Below are 21,453 nucleotides of genomic sequence, written 5' to 3' on the forward strand. Positions count from 1 at the left end.
GATCGCTCGGCCCGCGGTGCACCTGCCCGCGCCGCGACCCCCGCGCGCCCCGCTGGGTCCCCAAGTCCCGAGGTCCAGCGCGCTGCCCGCCGCACAATCAGAGTCTGTTTGTGGGCAGAGGAGCCACGCCGGGTGCGGCGGCCCTGCGCCAGCCCACTGATCCCATAAAATATTATTTGTGTTTTAAAATTCCAGTAATTGGCTATGCAGCCGCTTTTTCCGAGTCCCGTGCCAAGCGCAGTAAAATCGCAGTCCGGCTGGGGTTATTTTCATCATGCAAATTCCCATTTCTGTAAACAAGGTTAAAGCCCTGAAAGGGGCCGGGCTGAATGTGTCCTCAGACTCTGGGAGCTGTCAGACTCTGGTCCTCTGCTTGTCCCCGTAATGTTTTTTTTTTATTTTTTTGTTGTTGTTTTTTAAGACAAGCTGGCCTCAAACTTGTGGCAACCCTCCTGTCTCAGCCTCCCGAGTGTTAGGATTACAGGCTTGTACCACCACGCTAGGCCTCTGTAATTATATTCTGAGTACCCCCTTCTCTGGAAGACCATTGCCAGCACCCTAGCCTTCTCTGGAAGACCATTGCCAGCACCCTACTAAGTAACCCCCCCCCCATTTCCTTCACATTCATCTTCTCTTTCCCCATGTGAGCAACTTGCGTCATTAAATCACACCACTGTATCATTAAATCACAGGAGCAAACTGAGGCCCAGGGAGGGGCATGCCTAAGGTGGCAGGCAAGTTCATGCAAGACCCTAGATGGCCCAGCTGCCTGGCCAGCGCGGCCCCTGCAGGCTTGGTGTAGAGGAGGCTGGAGCCACAGGGAGCCAGGGCAGAAGGGCAGCTGGGGCCCGCTCAGGGAGGCAGAGTAGCTGGGAGAACACTCTCTCCTCCCTCCCCACTTCCGGAAGGTGAGGGAGTCCCTGCTGGAACCTGGGCAGGCCTGGGTAGCAGACAGGGGAGCCTGCGGGCCTGTCCAGCAGCCATGCCCTGGGGGTCCCTGAAGCTGCCTTGCTTCTTGCTCAGAACCCAATTTCCAGGCACACGAGCGTTCAAACACTGCCCTCGAGGGACTCAGAGAGCGTGGACATTTCTCAGGGATCTCAGCGGAAATGCTGTCAGCAGCAGACCTCAGCGGAGGAGGAGCTCCTCTCCTAGGCTGGGCCAGGTGGGCCACAGCTGCTGGGGGTGGGGGGTGTCAATCTTATAGAGGAGGGAAGAGGAGAAGGCAGAGCAGCACTGTGGGAAGTGTGGCAGGGGTCTCATTGCCTGGCAGGTCACTGAGGCCTCCCCTCCCCCAGGCTTCCTAGCTTCAGACTTGTGGGGGGGAATCCCTTCCCACTGCATAGCGAGCCACTGCTAGGCCTGGACTTGGGTTAGAGCCCCTTCCTGACTGCAGGGCCTAACACCCTCCTGCCTGGAGCATCATGGGAATTAAGGAGAAGACAGCTGCCTTGCACCCCCTCAGGGAAGAGAGGGGGTCCTCAGGAGCCCTAAGGGCTCCACCTGTGTGGCCGTCTCTGCACAGGAGATCGGGAGCGGTGTGGGTCTAGTTAGCTGAAGACACAATGACCCTTGGAGGTTGTGACCCCGAGTGTGACCTCACAGTGGGCTTGGAGGTGGGGCTGGTCCTACGAGCTCATGGCCTCAGAGGACAGAGAAGGTCCCTTCCCCTCCAGCTCCAGGGAGGGTAGGAGGGGGTGCAGCTCCCTGTCAAGGACAGACCTAATCAAAGATGACCTCAGTCCCAGCCTGGAAGCAAATACTGGCCAGAAAGATACACAGAACGTTTAGAAAACGCAGCCGGCCACACTGCTGTGAGGACCCTCACCCGCAGACCTCACAAGCCGGACAAACTATGTGGTCACGGCCACCAGGGAGGAGTGAGGGGCTACGGGGACCTGAGCAGGGAAGACGCCCAGGTGAAGGGCAGCCTGGCTCTGGGTGCGCTTTGCATAACTGGCAGAAGCTTCAGCGGGCGGGCGGGGGTCAGCACCATGTTCTCTCTGGGGCGGGGAACAGCACTGTGACCCCCTGGAACGGTCAGTTCTGATGCAGGATCTGGGTCAGGAGGGCTCGAGCTGGGAGATGGGAGGAGATGGGGTCCTGGTTCCTCCCTGTGCCAGAGGATGTGTTCTTGACCTCCCTGGTCTGAGTTCTCCCTTGCTCTCTGGGTTTTTGTTTTGTTTTGGTTTGGTTTGGTTTGGTTTGGTTTGGGGGTTTTTGGTCTTTTTGAGACAGGGTTCCACTATGCAGTTCAGGCTGGCCTTGAACTCACTTTGTAGCCCAGGCTGGCCTCGAACTTGCAGTGATCCTCCTGCCTCAGCCTCCTGAGTGCTGGGATTACAGGCCTGCGCCACCACCCCTGGTTCTGTTTTTTAGAGGAGAGGTGGGTGAACTTTATCTCCAAACCTGGCCGATCTCGGTGTCAGAGGCCTTCTGGGGGAAGGGTAAGGAAGAGGAGGAGGAAGACGCGGGGGGTGTGTGGCCATGTGTCACCCGCTGCTGGCTCCTGTCCTGGCGTCCTGGTCTCCTTGCCCTGTCTCTCTCGCCCTCCCTCCCCACCGCCCCATACTGCCCACCTCTTCCTGGGCCACCCCTGGGTCCCATCCACCCAATGATCTCTTTCCCTGTAGGCTTAGGGCCCAGGCCCTGCTGCTCAAGGACCCCGGTGGTGATACTGCGTGGGGGCTTTTGGCCTGGTGGCGGGAAGATTTCTCCCTGCTGCCCCTCCATGGGCCCAGCCTCGGTGAGCGCAGCCTGGGGACCAAGCTGGGGACAGAGGCCATGCTGCACCCCTGGCCCACCCTGGCCCCCACTGCACCCTTCAAACCTTGCCCTCCTTGACACCCACCTCTTTGGGGAACCAGCCTTGGGTTGGCTTCCCACCGGACAACCCCCAAGGCCAGGCCCCAGGCCTCCCCTGCAAGACCCCGGCCTCCCAGGATCTGTGGGATCCCCAACACCGTGTGGCCTCCCATTTCCACAACGGCCCCAAGAGCTCAGTGCTCGGAGGTCACCAGGCACCCCTGCCAGGGGGGCTCCGGCAGCCCCAGTGCCCAGGACGGTCCCTTCCTCCAAAATAAATATTTTTGTTAGACCGGTAACAGCTGCGGCACTTCCTTCTGTCCCAAAAGAGAAGACAGGCCCCACGCCGGGCGCTGCCAGACGCCTGGCTTCAGTTTTCTTCCCAGCAGCTCCCGCAGGTGGAGGATGTGTCAGATTTTGTAGCCCAGGAGACCCAAGTTCAGAGAAGGTGCTGTGGCCACTGGGCCTGGCTCACCCCCGCCCGGCTCACTCCGGGCTCCTCTGTACCTGTTAAACCCCTCGCCCTTCCTCCCTCCCTCCTTCCTACTGTCCCTGCGGACACCTGCAGCCCATGTGTGTGCTGTGCCTGCTCACCAACCAGCCAGGAAGCATCTACTGTGTGCTGGGCACAGTGCCGGACCACCGCTCCGGAGCACAGACGGGCAGAAATGAGATTCCACTCTTCCACTGCGAAGCTATCCCAGGAGGGAGGCTGATCACATTGCCCAAGGTCACCCCAGCAGGCAAGGCGGGGGTCCCAGTCGAACAACTGAATTTAGAGTCCCTGGCAGCTCCCTGGGCGGGGCTGTGAGAGGGGGTGTCAGCCTCTCGAATTCTGGGAGCCTCTGTCTCCTCCTCGAGCCTGCTACACAGCTGTGCTCTGGGGCAGGGAAGGGGTACCCACTTCCCACCGCATCCCAGCCCCCGCCGCTGACCTGCCGCTGGCTGGCGGGGGCACTAGGGCCGAGACCTGGAGGGTGGGAAGGACGCTCTGGGTCCCTCCCACAGACAGGAAAATGGGGATCAGCCTGGGACTAAGCACCCCCTTGGATCAAGAGGCCAGGTCAGGTGGTGTGCCCTGCCCGGAAGCTCACCTCTGTGCCCCTCTCCCTCCCAGGTCCGCGAGCGCAGGGAGGCCCCGTTGCCTCTTAGCCTGGCTGCTCTTTGCTGTGTGGCCTTGAGCAAGTTGTTTAACTTCAAGGAACCTCAGTTTCCCAGTCTCTGAAAATCACAGCCCTAGGAGCGGCAGTGACCTCAGGACGCATCTGCTGCCTAACGGGCCGGAGGAGGCGGTGTAGCTGTGAGCGCCTGCTGGGGCGGGTCTTGTCTGTGGGGGAGGGGAGGCAAGGGGCCTCATGCTAGTGGCCACCACCTTCTGCACAGACACCCCACCATCTGGCCCCAGTTGAGACCCTCCACTCGCACCCCTGCACCGCTGGGGGTCCCCCTATCTCCCGGGGACTTGTGGGAGTCCCCTGGGGGGCCTGGACACGAAGGTGTGCAACCTGCATGGCGACCAGGAGAGGGTGGGGATGATCAGTCTCGGGGTCTGTGTGCTGCCCAGGAAGGTTTGTGCCAGGGCCTGCTGGAGGCCTTCCTGACTCTGCCTATCACGTGCAGCTCCCATCCTCTCCAGCACCAGCCTGGCCTGGGATCTCCCCGGAGAAGCCTCCCTACCTACCGAGGGGGGGATGGAAAGAAGGGATGGAAAAGCCCTGGGGACCTGGAGGCCTAGGAGAGCGATGAGGACCCTTAATTAACAAGGAGCCTGTGGTACAGTTAGGTAATCCCAGCCAGATGGGAGGCTGAGACAGGAGGATGGCAAGTTTGAGCCCAGGCAAGGCAACTGAGCCAGACCCTGTCTCAAAAAGGAGATTACACTTTTAATTAAGGCTTCACCAGTGACTGCGGGGTCACAACCTCAGGAGGTGAGGCAGGGAGTTGCCGTGGCGATGCCTTAACTCACAGCTCACTCAGCAGCAGGACAGAGGTCACCCAGCTGGTGTCCCTAAAACAGAGAGAAGGGTTAGGGTTAGTGTGAGGAAAGGGCCAAGTCTGAGCTCCCGGGCTCATCCCTGAAGGACAGAAAAAACGAGCGCTCGTCGGGCGGAAAGGGGGGAGGGGAGACCCTGGGGGCGGGTCTTTATCCTCAGTGCCTCTCGGGCCGTCCGGTCTCCCCGCCAAAGCAAAAGCCACCGCTTCACTGGGGGAGCAGGTGAGTCTTCAAGAACTTTGTCACCGCCCACCCCCACTTGTTTGCTAATAAGACTTGGAGGGGGCTGTCAGCTCTCCCGTCCCCCGCTCCCCCCAAGTCTCCCTCCTCTCCCCTCTCCCTGCCGGCGCCCTCTCCTGCTCTCCCCAGAGCGAGGCAGTTAATTGGAGCGGCTTGAAAGTGCGCGTTAACACGCGGCGAGCCAAGGAGACGGCTTGGCAGCGAAATATCATTATCACTTCTTGAGCTCCAGCCAAAATCCCCTCGCGGTCAAAACACAATTCTTTAAACTAAACAATTAGAGATTTGTGCGAGTGTGGCTGCCACGAAGATCAGGCTGCAAGGCGGGCCTGCCAGTGTCAGCAGAAGTTAGCAACCTGCTCCTGCTCCCAGCCAGGTGACAGGTCCGCCACCCAGGCTCGGCTGCCAGGAGCGGCCTGCTGCTGTCCTCAAACCGGGAAAGCTGCAGGTTGAAGACTCCAGAGGGGAGAAGAGGGAAAAAAATAAAAACCCTTCTAGGAAATCAGGAAGCTCGATGTGATGGTGCAGACCTGTGATTCCAGGGCTTTGGGAGGCTGAGGCAGCAGGATCGAAAGTTTGAGTCCAGCTTGGGCAGTTTATCTATTTATCAAGATCCCGTCTCAAAATTATGGGCTGGAGGGGCCGGGGAAATAGTGGTACAAGCACCTGCCTGGCAAGTCCTGAGTTCGATTTCCGGTAGCGGAGAAAAAAAGCCCATCAAAATTATGGGCTGGGAACAGCCAGGGATATAGTTCAGTGGCACAGTGACTACCTGGCAAGTATGAGGTCCTGAGTTTGATTCCTGGTACCAAAAAAAAAAAGAATAATAATAATAAAATAAAATAAAAAATAAAAATAAACCAGGCATGGTTGAGCATGCCTGTAATCCCAGCACTCTGGAGGCTGAGGCAGGAGGATCATTGCAAATTTGAGGCCAGCCTGTGCTACAGAGTGAGCTCAAGACCAGCCTGAACTGCATAATGAGACTCTGTCTCAAAAAGACAAAAAAAAAAAAATTATGGGCTGGGGATATAGCTTTATGCAAAGGCCCTGGGTTCAATTCCAGTACAAAAACAACAACAAAACCAGGCACGTGCAAGCCCACCCCAGCCCTCTGACGCCTCATCAGGAGTGGGGTTGGGGTTCAACATCTACCTGAAAGTCACTGAGGACTTAGCGAGCATGGGGCCCCGGATTCTGCTATGCCAGCCCTCCATTCCCTGCTCCTCCCAGCCCAGCAGCAAGAGCCTGGTGCCGGGCATAGGAATCCCTGGGCACCACAGTGCCCCTCCTGGCTGGGCTGTTGCCAGCCCATCTGGGACCGCAGGGCGTTGAACAGGACACTGAAGGCCACGGCGAAGATGCCCTGGCACCTGGTTCACAGCGCTGCCCACTCTGAACCTGGCTTTTAACAGTGCCCTTGACTTGTGCTGTACGCAGCCCGTGCCCATCCCACGCAGCCCAGAGCGGGGCCCAGTGTGCCGCCCCCTTCCATCCCCACCGGGCCTCACGGGGTGAAATCTAGGCTCTGGACGCCGCCAATGCCGAGCTCAGGGCGGTCGTGAGCCTCAGATCTGTGTCCGCACAGCACGACCCGAACTTGGTGTTGACGGCTCCGTTCTCAGGGGCGGTGGGGCTGTGACTGCCGTGCAGAGCTGGGGTCTGGGGCGAAGACTCTCAGTCCACTCCTACTGCACCCAGAAGTGCTATTCCTGGGCTGGGCATCTCAGCTTCCTAGGCTGATAGGAAGTGAGCTCAAGGCCAGCCTGGACCACAGAGCGAGACCCTGTCTCAAAGAAGCACAAAAATGAAAAGGAAGCCAGGCGTGGTGGTGCACGCCTGTAATCCCAGCACTCGGAAGGCTGAGGCGGGAGGATCATTGTAAGTTTGAGGCCAGCCTGGCCCACAAAGTGAGCTCAAGGCCAGCCTGAACTGCATAGCGAGACCCTGTCTCAAAAAAAAAAAAAAAAAAAAGAAAAGGAAACCAGAACAGTGGTCCATGCACAGCCCTGCCTGAATCACCATCTCCCAGGCTTTTCTAGTGGGTTCCTAGTAGCTGTCTCCAGCCAAGCCTCTCTGTTAACCATGCCCCCCAAATGTGCGCCCCTGCCTAGGTCTCACTCCTGCGGATTAAACCTGGGACAGCCCTGGGTAACGGGGTAAAGTGACACTGTGTGACTTCCAAGGCTAGGCCAGGAAAACCTCCACGGCTTCTGCATGGGCCTCCTGGCAAGTCCCTGGCAGGTGCCAGGTAAGCATCCTTCTGGCTCCTGCCTCAGCCCAGCGCCCAGCGCCCAGGGTGGAGCCCGAGAGACAGGTGCTTGCCCAGCGCTTGCTCCTCTTGTTATTTTTTTTTTTTTCCTCTTGCCACTGGGGATTGAACCCAGGGCCTTCACACTGAGCTACATCCCCAGCCCTTCTTTCTTTGTTTTGAACCTGGATCTTGATAAAGTGGACGTGTTGTCCAGGCTAGACTCCAGCTTGTGATTCTCCTGCCTCTGCCTCCCAAGTAGCTGGGATTATAGGCGTGTGCACAGCTGATTCACATTTTGAGCAAAACCCCAGGTCCTTACCTCTCCGTGGCCTGCTGTCCCTCCAATCCCATCTCTTCCCTTTTGCTTTTTCCCTTCATCAGCTCCCAGCACTCTGCTCCCAGTCATTCCTTGAGCACTGGTCAGGGTCCTGCCCCCGGACCTTTGCACATGCTGTGCTTTGCCTGAAGCGTTTCCCCTTGTTTGCTCACAGCTCCACCCTCACTTTATCCAGTCACTGCTTACACATCGTCACCCTTTTGAGGGCCTTTCCTGAAATAGACCCCCCCCCAAGTTGCTCCAATTTCCCTTTCTCTCCCTTACCTTGCTTTGTTTTTTATCCAGTTATTCACCCCTCCCCAGTACTATGTACCTATTGGTTTGTGTATATAATGATTGCCTTTCTCCTTTTTAAAAAAAAATTTTTTGAGATAGGGCCTCGATATGTAGTTCAGACTTGCCTTGAACTCACAGTGATCCTCCTACCTCAGCCTCCTGAGTGCTGGGATTACAGGCGTGTGTCACCTGCCTCTTTTCTCCTTTGTACTAGAGTATAAACTCCATGAAGGCAGAACTTCATTCTGCTTGTTTGGCCACTGAACTCCAACGCCTGAACAGAGCCAGACACACAGCAGGTCTTAATATTTGCAGGATGAGTGGGTCCCTCTCTGTTAGGGACCCTAAAGACAGGAGGAGGGACTTCCCCGAGGCCACAGCTGACCGAGTGCACCTGTGTCCTCAGGAGACCCTCCCTGCTCTGCCCCCGGGCAGCAGTGACCACTCTGCATCCTGCAGGGGGACGTGGGCAGGGCCATGGCCCTCGGCTGTTCAGTTATCTCTGTCAAATGCTATTTACAATAAACTTTGTTTGAACTTTCCTCTAAGTGATAATAATAATAACACGATAATTATACGGAGTACAACGCACAGCCAGCTGTATTTAATTAAAGCTGTAATTTCACTAAGAGTTTCTGGATTCGGAAGGAACCACAAGAGCTGGGCCACCCGCACCGACGTGGGGATCCATCCCCCGTGGCGGGGCCTGAGCAGAGGCCCGGGAAGCCAGGGGCCACCTCCACGATCCGTGGATCAGAGTCTGGGTTGCCCGGAAATGGGGGCCTCAAAGAGGGCCAGGCTGGGCGGCCTCAGGCCAGAGACTGAGTCCGGAACCTCAGGGACAGGAGCGCGGGTTTTCGGGCCAGGCCTGGCTCGGGACTTGGCACACAGGGCGTGGAGCCAGGAAGATGCCAAACAGGAACAAGAAAGATGTCAAGAGGCCAAGACGGGGAGGAAATCGGTGCCAGCCGAGGCCAGGCAGGGTGCGGCCTCCCCAGCACCGCTCAGTGATATCACCAGCCAAGCCTGTGCCAGGCCCTGGGTTAAGGAGACATGGGGCTGTGCCAGGCTGCTTGGTAGAGCAAGGACACAGCCTCATTAACTAAGCACATGGAGCCCTCTGCAGCAGAGGGAGTACTCTGCGCCTGAGGGAGCTCCCTGGCTGGGACATGGTAGCGCATAACTATAATCCTAGCAACTCAGGAGGCTACGGCAGGAGGACTGCAAGTTTGAGACCAGGCGAGGCAACTTGGGAAGATTCTGTCTCAAAACAAAAAGGCTGGGATGTAGCTCAGTGGTGAAGTTGAACCATACTGGTTCCCATCCACGGTACCGCCAAAAGGGGTGGTACCCCTGGAGCTGGAGCAGACAGGTTCGAATCTTGCCTCTGCCTGTCTCAGCTCAGGACCCGTTCCCTGCCCTGTCTCACCTTGGTCACCTCGGTCACCTGTGAAATGGGTGCAGCGACGACTTCCTCAGAGTGTGCCGAGTAAGCGTTCAGTGTTAAGTGCTCAGCACAACTGTTCTGCGCTTCTAGCCAGGGCCAATGGCTGTCAGCTACTGTAACCATACTCTGTATTACTTCCAGGAGCACAGAGAGAATTGGAGAGTGTGTCACCAACCACCCCACTGTGGGTGTGGGGCTTCTGGTGCTGACATCAGGGCAGTCACAGCAAAGCCTGGGCGGTTCTCCTGGAAAGTCAGAGCTGGGCTTGAGAAAGGAGAGCCACCCCCGCCAGGCTGTCCCTGCCCACTACGGATGGCAGACTTCGCTCTGGCAGAGGGAGACGCAGAGAAGGCACTGAACAGACTGGGAGACTCAGGCCAGACTCGGTCTCCCCACCTGGCCCTGGCATTCCACTGTCTGAACCGCGAGACACCCGGAAGGGCTCTCGGGTCACCTCAGCTGTCCCCGGCAAGCGCACATGCACACACGTGGGTGCACATGCAGAAGCACATGCATGCACACACACTGAGCGTCAGGCAGGGCCCGCGCTCAGCCACAAGGCCACAAGAGACCTCGTCCGGGACAAAACAGCCTCTTGGGCCTGCAGGCTTGGCGGCTGGCGGCTGGGCCCGAGGGACAGGTTTCTGAAGAGATGCAGAACTATGCCTGGGTAATAAATCATCCCCTCTTCAGCGTCAAAGTTAATGTCCCAGCCTCTCCTGTCAGCCAGCACTGTCCCCTGAGAGGGAGGGCAGCAGGGAGGAGGAGAGCAGTTCTGGCCCCTGGCAGGGCTGCCCGGTGGTAGGACTCCCCGGGCCCCGCCACCGTCCCCTAGACTGGATGCTACCACCTCCGTGCCACGCTGCCTTCGGGAACCGGCTGCCCCTCCTGCCCGGCCTTCCGCTGCTGTCACTCTGTCCCTGCCCTTCCCCACCCAGCGGCCTCCTTTCCACCTGTCTGCGTGTGGGCGCATCTGTCTCTGCCACGGTCTCTTCCTCCATCCCGCCGGAGGGAGTGGCCCTGCGCCCCGAGCCGCTCTGCGACAGATGCGGTGCGGACGGATCGCTTGCTCGTGCTCGGGGAAGCTGCCTGCCCCCTGCCACCCTGGGCCCCAAACCCGCTGGCATGTGCTGCCGGCACAGCGCTCTCTCTGACAGGCCGCTGGTTTAAATATAGAGCCGAGCACGCAAGACGGGGCTAATTTTAGCAGAGTGCTGGAAACTTTGAGGGCTCTGTTCTTGGCTGTTTCTCTGCACGCGTCGCCGGGGGCTGGAAGGAACCCTGCCTTTGCCGCTCCGCACCTTCCTGCTCCTCCCTGCGACACCATCCTGTGTCTTCACTGCCCGGGATCTGTCCCAGGGTCCCAAGCTCACCCACTCCCCGGGGCTCCTAAACCCCCAGCGCCCGGCCACTGCCCTCCAGACTCACCCTCCCCGGCCCCTTTGGCCACGGGCAGGCGGCCCTTCTACTGAGGCCTGGTGATGTCCCGTTAGGGAAGCCACACTTGTGCTGCACACAGACCCCTTCTGTTGTGTGCCCCAAAGTCACTGTGCTGTCACTCGCTCAGCCCTCCCCACAGCCCCGAGGCAAGCAAAGCGATGTCCCCACTCTGTAGATGAGGACACTGAGGCCCCAGAAAGCCCAAGGACCCAGCCAGCGTCATCAGAGAGCCCGGGAAGAGGAGGTCACGTTCCGTACCAAGGCTTGAGTCTGTCACAGGGAATTTCCAGGACTGTGATTCTGGAAGAACTTTGCTCCTTGGATGGGAACAGGAAACTTCCTGTCATTCCTCTCCGATTTCTTGCATTGTGCCGCCCCACCCGTGGGCCAAGGACACCAAACAGGCCATGCTCCACCAGCTTGCAAGGACATTTATGGAGCACTTGCTGTGCGCCCACACCTGGGCAGGTGCCCGACTGCAAAGCCGCAAGGCACAGGGCTGGCTCTGAAGCCCTCGCAGCTTCAGGGTGGCAGGTGCAGCCCGGAGGAAGCCGCGTGCCGCGGCCAGAGCTGCTGGTGGGATGGGGAGGACAGAGCTCGGAGGAGAAGCTGACACCAGAAGCCCCCCGCAGCTGCCTGACTCCCCCCAGCTCCAGAGGCGTCAACTCCCCCTCGGCTGCCTGACTCTGACTGCTCGGCAGCTCCGAGCGCCCTGTCTCCCGGGCCGGGGAACAGCGTGGCGGTGTGGCTGTCGTCAGGCGGGTGAGACGTTTCTGTAATGAGGATCAGAATAGTAACAGGGACAGTGAGACTGGAGGCAGCCAGCGAGCAACAGACCCGGGGGGGACGCGCGCCGTGGGGACCCGCAGGAGCACAGCAGCCACCGGCCAGATGTCCACTCCATGGGGGACCTTGGAGGATGCGCCCGACACAGCCTCACTGCCTGCCCCGCCCCCTCGATGGCACGGTGGAACGTGCCCTTGTGACTCCCCACTGTCGTCTCCGACACAAATGTCCTTCCATGTTTGCTCCCTGCTGCTCCTCCAGGGACTGGAGCAAAGCAGTTGTTCCAGAAGGCTTTGCACATCAACAGAGGTGGGGGACGCGTGTGGAGGTGCATGCCTGTAATCCCAGCACTCAGGAGGCTGAGGCAGGAGGGTCATTGTGAGTTCAAGGCCAGCCTGGACTACAAAGTAAGTTTAAGACCAGCCTGAACTGCATGGTGAGACCCTGTCTCAAACTGACCAAAAAAAAAAAAAAAAAAAAAAAACAGGGGGTGGGCTTGTGGGGTGGATGTTCAGTGCCCACGGGTGGGACATGAGGTTCCACATGGCTGAAGCATGAGCCGGTGTCCACCCCTGGGAGAGGCCTGGGAGGGAGAGCAGGGAGAAACAACCTGTCCAGGGTCACAGGACTGACAGCCCCCAAACTCACCTCCGGCTGGGTCCCCACCACACCCTGAAACCCCCACGGCCCCTTTGTGGAGAAGGAAGAGGGAGAAATACAGGAGCGGCCAAGAGACCCTGCCCTCGTGGTGCCAAGGCCTGCAGTGGGCACAACTGTGTTCCTCAAAGATATCTCAAGTCCTCACCCCCTGTGTGTGACTTTTTGGATGCGACCGAAAAGCTAAGATGAAGCCACGCTAGGCTCGAGCTTGCCTTCTTAGGTAAGGAAGGAATTTGAGCCACCGCCTGCAGAGACACACAGGGAAGACGCGAGCTCACAGCTGCACAGGGACTGGAGGGGCGCGGTACCAAGGATGGCCACCATCACCAGAAGCCGGAAGGCAGGGTCACAGTGTCCCCCCGGGCTCCTGAAGGAACCGGCCTTGCCAGTACCTTGGTGCCAGACACAGCCTCCTTGGCAGCTGGAGAACACATTGCTGCTGGTTTGGGGTGTTCTTGTTTTTGTTTTTTGTGGAGAGAGTAGGATAGGGATTGAACCCAGGACCTTCGAATTAAGCTCCATTTTTATTTTGAGGAGGACTTCACTAAATTACCCAGGTTGGGCTACTAGAACACGCCATCCTCCTGCCTCAGCCTCCCAGAGTGCTGGGTTGACGGACATGCACCACTACACTGGGCTTCTGCTGTTTTGGGACAAGTCTGCGGCCCCTAGGGCAGCTAGCAAACTGATACCCATCCCTTCCCAGTGAAGAGGGGCCACACACACACACACACACACACACACACACACACACACACTCGGGAGCTGGATGTTCAAGCACTTTGACACAGTCTGCCTGGGACACAGCCCACCAGCCCCTTGTGAGGGGCCTCTGTCCACAAGCGCCTGAGCCAGGACACCTCACTGCACATCTCCGGGTGGCCCCTCCTCCTCAGAGCCACCAGGCCTCTCTCAGAGGCCCCTGGGGACAGAAACCTGCGAAGCCCTTCCGCTTTCCTTCCTGGTCTCTCTCCGTTCACTTCCCAGCCCTGATGGGTCGGCTGCCTCTAGCACCTTCGAACCCTCCTCCCCGCGCACCCCGCCCCCCGCTCTCTCCAGTGGGCACAGCCCTGCCCTGCTCCCAGAGTGCCCGCTGCCACCTGTTGCCATGGAGAAGCCTCTTAATCGTGGTCACTGGGTAAACAGCCGCTGAGCAGAGCCCCTTTCTGCCAGCCACGGTTTATTTAGAGAAAGTCTACAAGGAAAAACAAACACTCCGGGCTCTGTGTCTCCACCTCTGAGGGACCAGGCCCACAGTGCCTCGGGCCTCCATGCCCCACCCTGGGGCCTCCATCCAGAGTGGGGTGGGGACAGGCCCTCCTCCCTGTGGACTCGGCCAGGTCACCCCGTAGGTCCCAGCTCAGGCATGTCTGCCGGTTGCCTGCTAGGAGGTCAGCTCTGCCCAGCTCCCACACACACTGGCACCAAGGTTGATATGGAGTCAATAGGATCTCTCTCTTTTTTGTTTTTTTGAGACAGAGTCTCACTATGTAGCCCAGGCTGCCCTTGAACTCACAATGATCTTCCTGCCTCAGCCTCTTGAGTGCTGGGGTTACAGGCGTGCACCACCACGCCCAGCTTTCTTCTCCTTCAGCAGCTTAGTTTCCACTGAATTCAGTGGGTTGAGTGTTCACTGACACAATCATCCACTCGTAGGGCAGATTTGGTGACAGCTATGCCTACAGGGGGGACTCCTGCCCTGAGAGTGCTTACCCGCTGGGGAGACGCGAACTCGGCCTACCAGAAGCACAGCGAGGCTCCTTATGGGCCGATAGGCTGCACGGGATGCTGCTTTGGATGCCTTCATGGGTCTGCTATATGCATTTACCCTCAGGACCCCTGGCAGTGGCTGTACTTGCATTCCCATTGTGCAGATAGAAAGTGATGCCCGGAGTCCACTAGCTAAGTGGGAGACTCAGGATTTAAACTCAAGCCTCCCTGATATGCTGGGCAGGGAGTTGCATACCTATAATCCCAGCACTCGGGAGGCTGAGGCAGGAGGATCACAACTGCAAGCACAGCCTGGGCAATTTAGCAAGACCCCGTCTCCAAATAAAAAGGGCTGGGGTGCAGCTCAGTGTGAAAGCTCTGGATTCAGTCCCCAGCTGGGGAGGGTGGGGGGATTGCTAGAGGTGAAAGATGCAGGCTCCAAACCTGTGATCCCCCCAGGCTGGCAGCAGAAGTGTCATGTCCCTGTCCCCAACAGCTCCTGAGAAAAGCCCTCCACCATGCTAGAGCGCTCAGCAGAGTAAGACACAGCCTTTCTTAGGCTTTCCCGGGGTCCCTGTGTTGCCTACAGACTGAGGGGGTCAGGGGAGCAGAGGCAGTGCCACCCTAGCCTGGGTGAGGACCCCTGGAGCACCGTGGCTCCCTTGCGCCAATACCCTGTCCCCGGCGCTGATTCCTCAGCATGGCGACCACTGTTGCCTGACCCGGCACCCCCCCCCCTGCAGCGGAGCCTCGCTGCGCAGGTAGAATGGAGTGAGGGTGCCCCGCGCTCCCAGAGCCCCGTCACTTGGCTGCTTCCTGGAGGATGTCACACAGCTGCCCACTTGAACACAAGAAAGTGACTCCAGGGTCACAAGTATAGCTCCAGCGTGGGGTCTGAAACTAGCTCTGGTCCAAGACTGTCCGGCTCTCTGTCCCGGCGGCCACCCTGTCCAGCTCCAGCCACCAGGGGGCTCCTGGGGAGCCGGGTTTGCAGCCGCCTCCTCCAGGCCTTGCCCAGCTCCCCTGGGCCTGCTTCCAGTTTCACGGTGACCCCGCCTCTGGTTTAGGGTGATCCCACAGGACTCCAGGCCTGGCATCACCTCCCACCCAACTGCCTCCCTCCCTGGCTGCCCATCTCCCTCCTAGGGTTCTGAGGAGGACAGGAGCCCTGCAGAGCAGTGTTCCGCATATCAGGAGCAAAGGAATTAACATTCCCAGGCTGTAATTATACCTTCCACAGGGTGACACCTAAGGAAGCATCTTTTTATAAAAGCAGGTAAATTGAAGTCTTATGGGATTGTGGGAATGGGTGTATTTTTAGCAGGCTCCCCTCCTGTCAGAACCCTGGCAATTGCTGTGGCAACCATGGCCTGAAATAGGTGGGGGCTCCAAGTGGGGTGGAGGGGCCCTTGGGGAGACCAGCGAGGCAGAGACCCAGGAAAGAAGGCCGGAGAAACCTCTAACCTGGGAACTGTGGGGAGATGCCATTCGTGAGCAGGCGGGAATACATTTCAAAGTTATACAAACAACGGTAACAACGGTAATAATGCTGGTAACAATTGCTATCACTCCCATGGTCTTTGCTTTTATTTTTTTAATAATTTATTATTTTATTTTTCTTTATTTTTGGTTTTTTGAGACACAGTCTCACTATGTAGTTCACGCTGGTCTTGAATTTAGTTTGAAATCCACATAGGGGTGGGTACCAGGAATCTAACTCACAACCTCGTGCTTGCCAGACAGGTGCTGTGCCACTGACCTGTATCACCAGCACTTGAGTTTACTTTGTAGCCCAGGCTGGCCTCGAACTCACAGTGATCCTCCTGCCTCTGCCTCCCGAGTGCTAGGATTACAGGTGTGTGCCACTATGTGTGGCTCTTCCATGGTCTTTGCTAAATGCCTGGCAATGTCCTGAGTGCTTTCTATATATTAACTCATCAATCTTCACAAGAATCTTATAAAGTACAGATTGCTGTTAGCCCCATTTTACAGATGGAAACACACCCTAGAACATGTAATTCGGATGAAAACACACCCTAGAACGTGTAACTCTGAGTTACATGTTGGAGACACAGACACACATAAAACCTTGTTGTTTTTAATAAGTGAATGAATGAATTTGCTCACTCTATCCCCCAGATGTTTATAAAGATCCCTAAAGTTTAGCCAATCAGAAAGCTCCGAACAATTAGGAAGTCCCTCCCCTGTGGGCGGGATGTAGACCCCACTTCCGGTCCCTTTCTTACGACCCTGACAGCCCAGCCCCAGGCATAGTCAGCCGTCTTGGTTGATGGGCGACCTGCCATGTTCTTAAGCACAAGAAGCAAGAGACTGGAGCCTGAGACCCTTGAGGAACTGAAAGCAAGGTTCCTTGAGCTTCCTGGGTCTTCTGCCCACTTAGAGAATGATTGGAATAAGGGGTCTGCTGATATTGGAGAAAAAGTAGACTCAGACAAGAAGAAGGGAATAGGGTGTCCCTAACGTTGTCCAGAGGGAAGCTGCTCTCCAGAGGCACCCCCTCTCCAAGCAAGGACATCAGCACAGAGAAGACACACGAGAGTGAGTGAGGGGCAGGAGGAAAATGTGGGTTTTAATGCCAGCCTTGGTAATCAGCTATTTGTGATGGAATTTTATCTGTCCGGGTCTCTAAGGGATGAGCAGCAGGAGTGAGGGAAGAGGGGTCAGAAATTAGTATGCAGAAATATCTGATCAGCCAAAGTAATTTTCTTTAATAATCGTATTCATACTGCCTGCTCTCTGCTCACTAGAAGAATTAAGTATTTAATAGTAATATATTTCATCTGGCAGCAGTTCCGTTTCGTTAGGAACCGTGATGCCTGGTTGGGGTCTGTGGGTGGGGAGGGGGGGACAGGTGGGAGATGTCAGAGCAAAAAGAAATAGATAAGTGAGCAGGAGGGAAGTGGGCATGGGTGGGCAGGAACAGAACTGGAGGTAAGCTTCTGCCAGGGTGAGCCCACCATCCTTCTGAGATGACACTCACGGACCGTCCCACCCAAGCTGGTCTGTCTGGCTCTGTCCTCTGGTTGAGATTCGCCCTCCCAGAGTCCTTTGCTTCTAACCCAGGTCCTCAAGCTTTATTGTTCACCTGCAACGGTCCCCTTTTCTGATGACTAGCCTGTGCCTGGCACCCAGCCCCGAGACCTCCCAAGGACGCAGAGGCTCTGGGTGGCCGGTCTTCCTGAGGGTAGCATCTTGCAGTGATCCCCAGCTAAGTCTGAGCAAGGCAGCCACAGACAACAGAAGCATCTTGTATGCTGGAGAAGCCACCTGCAGCCTCTGCCCCGAAGCCACATGAGCACCCACCTTGCTTTTGCTGTTACACAATTTTAATAGTTCAAAAGTAGGCCCAGCATGTGCCAGGGACATAATGGATGATCAGTGCTCAGGAAGCCAGCTTCCAAGAGAGGCACTTGGAGAGGCTCTCTGCCTGCTCTGCCAGGCTCCTGGAGCTCAGGGCCCCAGGGGAAGCTGTCAGCCAGCACAGTGTGGCCACAAGGGCCCCCGTGAGACCAGGGCCACGCTGCCAATGAGGGCAGGTTCAGCTTCTACTGCTGTCTTAAGAGCAAACTGCAGACTGGTGTGCAGCGATGCTGACATTTCTGGGCTCCTGCCAGGCTGGAATTAAACACCTGCCTATTGAGCTGACAGCCCGGGAAGGGGAGGGGAAGCGGGGAAGGGCAGCAAGGGACCCAGCCACAAGGCTCCTTCCCTGCGCCTGCCCTACAGAGGCCTGAGCAGAAGAGAGCCACAAGGCTGGGTCCCCACGCTCAGGATTCACCTGGAATCCGGGCTGGGGAAGGGTCATGAGACACCAGCTGGCCAAGGAGAAGCTGAGAAACACCCTCATTTGCACACAGTTCCAAGGCTTGTCGCCATGGTGACTTCCCTGCGCTCCCTGCCCCGCACATGGTCTTGGTACCAAGCAAGAGGCAACCCACCTTGCACTGCAGAGACCCTCTCCGGCTGCTGTTGAACACCTGAGCTGGTCTCTCCTGGTTCCCAGCCCGATGCGAGCTCCTAGCTTGTGTTCTCTCTCAATGACGTCCCCGAAGTGTTTAGTGCCTCTTAGTAGGGGGCCAAGCAGGGACAGATGGGCTCACAGGGTGTGACGGGATCCAGAATGGGTGAGGAGCAGAGACAGTGGTCCGTATACCACCTGCCTGCGCTACTGTTCAAGTGCCCGTACCACTGAGTAAGGACTCATGGCCAGAAGAAGGGCAACCTCCCACTATCTGCACCACAGCCCTGGGCCTTCCTGGATGTCCGCGTGGTTCAACCTGTAAACACGAGCGCCCAGCCCAGCAGGGGGCCTCAGGCCCTGCTCCATCGCCCTGCCTAGCTTCCAACTCCTTGGCCGGTGGGTGGGGTCGTGACTTTAGCCCCCGGCTCCCGGGTGGGTAGATAAACAGAGGCAAGGAGTGAACCTGAAATTAGGAGATTTTAGGGAAGGAAGAACCTGAAGAAGCTGGTAGGACAGAAAGGCGGAATTGCTTCTCAGGCTGCCCGCTTCTGGTTTTCACGCCCACCATGACCTTGCGCTGCTCGGTGGAAATCTCAGCTCTTTAGTGGGGGCGGCAGCTGCCCCGCTCATCAGAGAGGGTGGCTGCGGCCAGTTGAAATCTCCGCGTCATAGGTCATTATTCTGTGACAGACCGTGAGCCCCTGAGGACCAGGTCAAGGTGTAGATCGTCTTCTTGTGCACGAAGGTGCTGGGAAGTGAGTATGAATGAATGATACAGGCTCCTCTGCCACCCTTGCCCAACCCAGTGTGTGCCACCCGCCCTGCCCAGTGATGCCACAGGCCAGGTGCCCCCGGCTGGTGTGAGTTCTTGGTGGAGTGTGGGTGCCGATGCTGGGGACCAACCCTGTGATGAGCAAGGCAGGGTGTGGTGTTGTGGCCTTGGGGTGCTCTAGGTCTGACACGCAGAGGGGGAGGGGAGGGATCCAGGGACAAGATGGGCCCAAGCTGGGCGTGATAGCGCACACCTGTAATCCCAGCACTCAGGAGGCTGAGGCAGGAAGATCGCAAGTTTGAGACCAGCCTCGGCAACTTGGCGAGACCCTGTCTCAAAATAAAAAATATAAAAGGGCCAGGGATGGAGCTCAGTGTCAAGGCCCTGGGTTCAATACCCAGTACTGAAAAACAAAAAAGAACTGCAAGGTTAGACAAGACCCAAGTTAGGATACTGGAGCACACAGGACCCCAAACCCTGCCTTCCTCCACCCCTAACTCCGGTCCTGCCATTCCTCCTGTTCCCCCTCAGGTCCTCCACCCTGGCCCTGCCCCGCCAGCTGGCGAGGGCTAGGTTGTCACAGCAGATACTCCGCAAAGTGCCGTTCTCTTCTTCCTGGCTGAGGTGGGAGGATGCTCCCTCAAGAAGCAATGGGCGCAGCTTGCTGGGCCCAAGTCGGGGTGGCTGCACCCCGAAACAAGTTGCATATGTGAGCGCTGACCACAGAGCCAGCCTGGGTTGCAATCCCAGTCTGTCCTTTATTGCCTGTGTGACTCTGGCCCCATTCTTTAACTTCTCCGAACACCACTCATGGCCTGTAAGGGGTTGTTTTGAAGATTTAAGGACAGGAGTGTGAACCCTCATTATAAACTAAAATGAAAGCCGGACATGATGGTGCACACTTGTGGTCCCAGTACTGGAGAAGCTGAGGCAGGAGGATCACGGAGACTTTGAGGCCAGCCTGGGGTATGCAGTGAGTTCCAGGCCAGCCTAAACTCCATAGTGAGACCCCAAAATAAATAAAGAAAAAGAAGTGTGGTGGGCATGCCTGTTGCTGGAGCACTCTAAAAGGCTGAAGCAGGAGGGTCACAAGCTCAAGCCCAGCTAGGGCAACTCAGCAATTTAGTGAGACCCTGTCTCAAGATAAAAAAGGAAGAAAGGCCTGCGGGTGTAGCTTAGTGCAAAGGCCCTAGTTTCAGCCCTCAGTCCTGGGGCTGGAGGGGGGCACTAAGATGATCCACAAGCTCCCCAGAGTGTTCGGGCTGTCACGGGGATCACTGTCGTTTTGGGTGTCGCTGACAGTGCAGGAAGACACTGGCGCTGGATCTGCCCGGGACACGGTGACGGCGCAGGCTCTGGGGGAGAGTCCTACCCGCTGCTTTGTCACAGCCGCGCCTCCCGCAGCGCCCCAGCCCACGGGCCAGAGGGTCCCTATGTTGACCTCGGTGTCAGCCCCAGCCGTTCACACATCCTCAGCAAATTGGGCCTCCTGTACATTCCCCCCATGCCCGGCGGGAACTGCGTCGCTCATGCCAGGGTCTGCGTGGCACTCGGCACCACGGGGACACAGAGTGTGAAGCGGAGAGGGGGACAGGGTCACACTAAGGTGCTGCGTTGCTGGTGGCTTGAATTGGCCGTCTGCAGCCTCCTAGAGCAGGTGAGTCTCAAAATAGAAATCTAAAAGGGCTGGAAGTGTAGCTCAGTGCAAAGGCCCTGGGTTCAATTCCCAGGATGGGGAGAGAGAGGAAGGGTGAGAAAGAGGAAGAAGAGAGAGAGAGGAGGAGGAGGAGAGAAGGAGGAGGGGTGAAGGGAGGAAAGAAGGAAGGGAGGGAGGGAGGGAGGGCCGGATGAGGTGGCATGTGCCTGTAATCTCAGCACTTGGGAGGCTGAGGCAGGAGGATCATCACTGAGTTCTAGGCCAGTCTGAGCTACATAATGAGAGCTTGTCTCAAAAAAAAAAAAAAAAAAGAATGGAGGAAGCAAGGAAAGGAGGGAGGGAGGGAAGACTAGCCCTGGATTTTGGATCCCTGAGTTTCCACCCTCACTAATTTAAATGTCCTCCATCAAGCTGTTCAATGTAGTGCCTCAGTTTCCCCACCGATAATGAACCTTCCAGCAGCACCTTCTACAGAGAGAGAACCGGAGACTCAGGCCCCATTGCTAGCAGACCCCTTCCTCCACCGGATCCACCTACCCAGGGACCCAGGCCTCCAGTCCAAGGTCTGGCCGGGGTCCCCTGCCCTTCCTGTCCCACTGTCCCCAGCCGCACCCTGGATCCTCACCAGGGCAGCCGGCTCCCAGCCTGTTTGTGAGCTCACAGGGAACTGCGGGCCCCGGGCCTCTCTCTCCGCCGTAATGAAACCCTTTAATCATATTCAAATAGGTTACTGTTCAGGGGGAAAATAGAAATATGGATTTGATAGCAATAAATTTCCCTGGCTGGCTAAGCCCAGTTCTTAATTGTCCTGTCCCAGGGCCCGCACATTTCATTGTTCGTTAGGTGCTTAAGTCCCCACTCTCATTTTGTGGCGGTGACATTACCGTTGATGGCTCTAATACTCTCATAATTTGAAAGGGGATTTGCATGATAGAACGCAGAGTATTAAAAGAAAAAGAAAAAAGGGAGAGCGAGAAATGGGGGGGGATGGGAGGAGGAGCTGGGGGAGGGGGACGAGGGCGGGGGAGGAACTCAATCCAGCTTTCACTTTAAAAAAGTCACTTTCCTCAAAGTCAAATCATTGTTTTCATTAA

General features: G+C 57.2%; 2 protein-coding genes across 5 annotated transcripts; one reads left to right on the top strand and one right to left on the bottom strand.

Annotated features, from left to right (window-relative positions):
- Positions 1–609: 609 nt before the first annotated feature.
- Positions 610–3,617, top strand: LOC106149141. 4 transcript variants are annotated; one of them, XM_013517125.1, is made up of 4 exons: positions 1,638–1,941; positions 2,380–2,447; positions 2,634–2,746; positions 3,374–3,617. In XM_013517125.1, exons 1-4 carry the CDS (start codon positions 1,733–1,735, stop codon positions 3,614–3,616), a joined length of 633 nt encoding a protein of 210 aa, XP_013372579.1. In that variant the 5' UTR covers positions 1,638–1,732; the 3' UTR covers position 3,617. The 4 variants fall into 4 exon arrangements, 2 of the variants coding, with proteins under 2 accessions (XP_013372579.1, XP_013372580.1); XR_001235113.1 differs by lacking the exons at positions 1,638–1,941; positions 3,374–3,617 and adding an exon at positions 610–1,165 and having other exon boundaries at positions 2,634–3,097; XR_001235112.1 differs by lacking the exon at positions 3,374–3,617 and having other exon boundaries at positions 1,638–1,919; positions 2,634–3,097.
- A 738-nt stretch (positions 3,618–4,355) lies between these two features.
- On the bottom strand, positions 4,356–11,912 carry LOC102018332. The gene is made up of 3 exons (XM_013516734.1): positions 11,733–11,912; positions 11,051–11,565; positions 4,356–4,813 (listed from the first exon to the last, which is right to left on the bottom strand). The coding sequence occupies exons 1-3, from the start codon at positions 11,910–11,912 to the stop codon at positions 4,768–4,770; spliced, it is 741 nt and encodes a 246-aa protein (XP_013372188.1). The 3' UTR covers positions 4,356–4,767.
- Between the last annotated feature and the right edge of the window lie 9,541 nt (positions 11,913–21,453).

The sequence above is a fragment of the Chinchilla lanigera genome, unplaced genomic scaffold (assembly GCF_000276665.1).
Source record: "Chinchilla lanigera isolate Chin_1 unplaced genomic scaffold, ChiLan1.0 scaffold00036, whole genome shotgun sequence".
In the NCBI taxonomy this organism is placed as follows: domain Eukaryota; kingdom Metazoa; phylum Chordata; class Mammalia; order Rodentia; family Chinchillidae; genus Chinchilla; species Chinchilla lanigera.

What these genes read in the sequence shown, in the direction of transcription:
- LOC106149141 (XM_013517125.1), top strand. Translation starts at nt 1,733, where the DNA reads ATGACCTCAGTCCCAGCCTGGAAGCAAATACTGGCCAGAAAGATACAC. An exon ending in GAAGGGCAGCCTGGCTCTGG is followed by an intron (nt 1,942 to 2,379) that starts GTGCGCTTTGCA and finishes TCTGTTTTTTAG; the next exon opens with AGGAGAGGTGGGTGAACTTT. An exon ending in CCTCCATGGGCCCAGCCTCG is followed by an intron (nt 2,747 to 3,373) that starts GTGAGCGCAGCC and finishes GGACACCTGCAG; the next exon opens with CCCATGTGTGTGCTGTGCCT.
- LOC102018332 (XM_013516734.1), bottom strand. Translation starts at nt 11,912, where the DNA reads ATGCACCTCCACACGCGTCCCCCACCTCTGTTGATGTGCAAAGCCTTC. An exon ending in TCGAGGGGGCGGGGCAGGCA is followed by an intron (nt 11,566 to 11,732) that starts GTGAGGCTGTGT and finishes TCCTCATTACAG; the next exon opens with AAACGTCTCACCCGCCTGAC. An exon ending in TGTGACAGACTCAAGCCTTG is followed by an intron (nt 4,814 to 11,050) that starts GTACGGAACGTG and finishes TCTCTGTTTTAG; the next exon opens with GGACACCAGCTGGGTGACCT.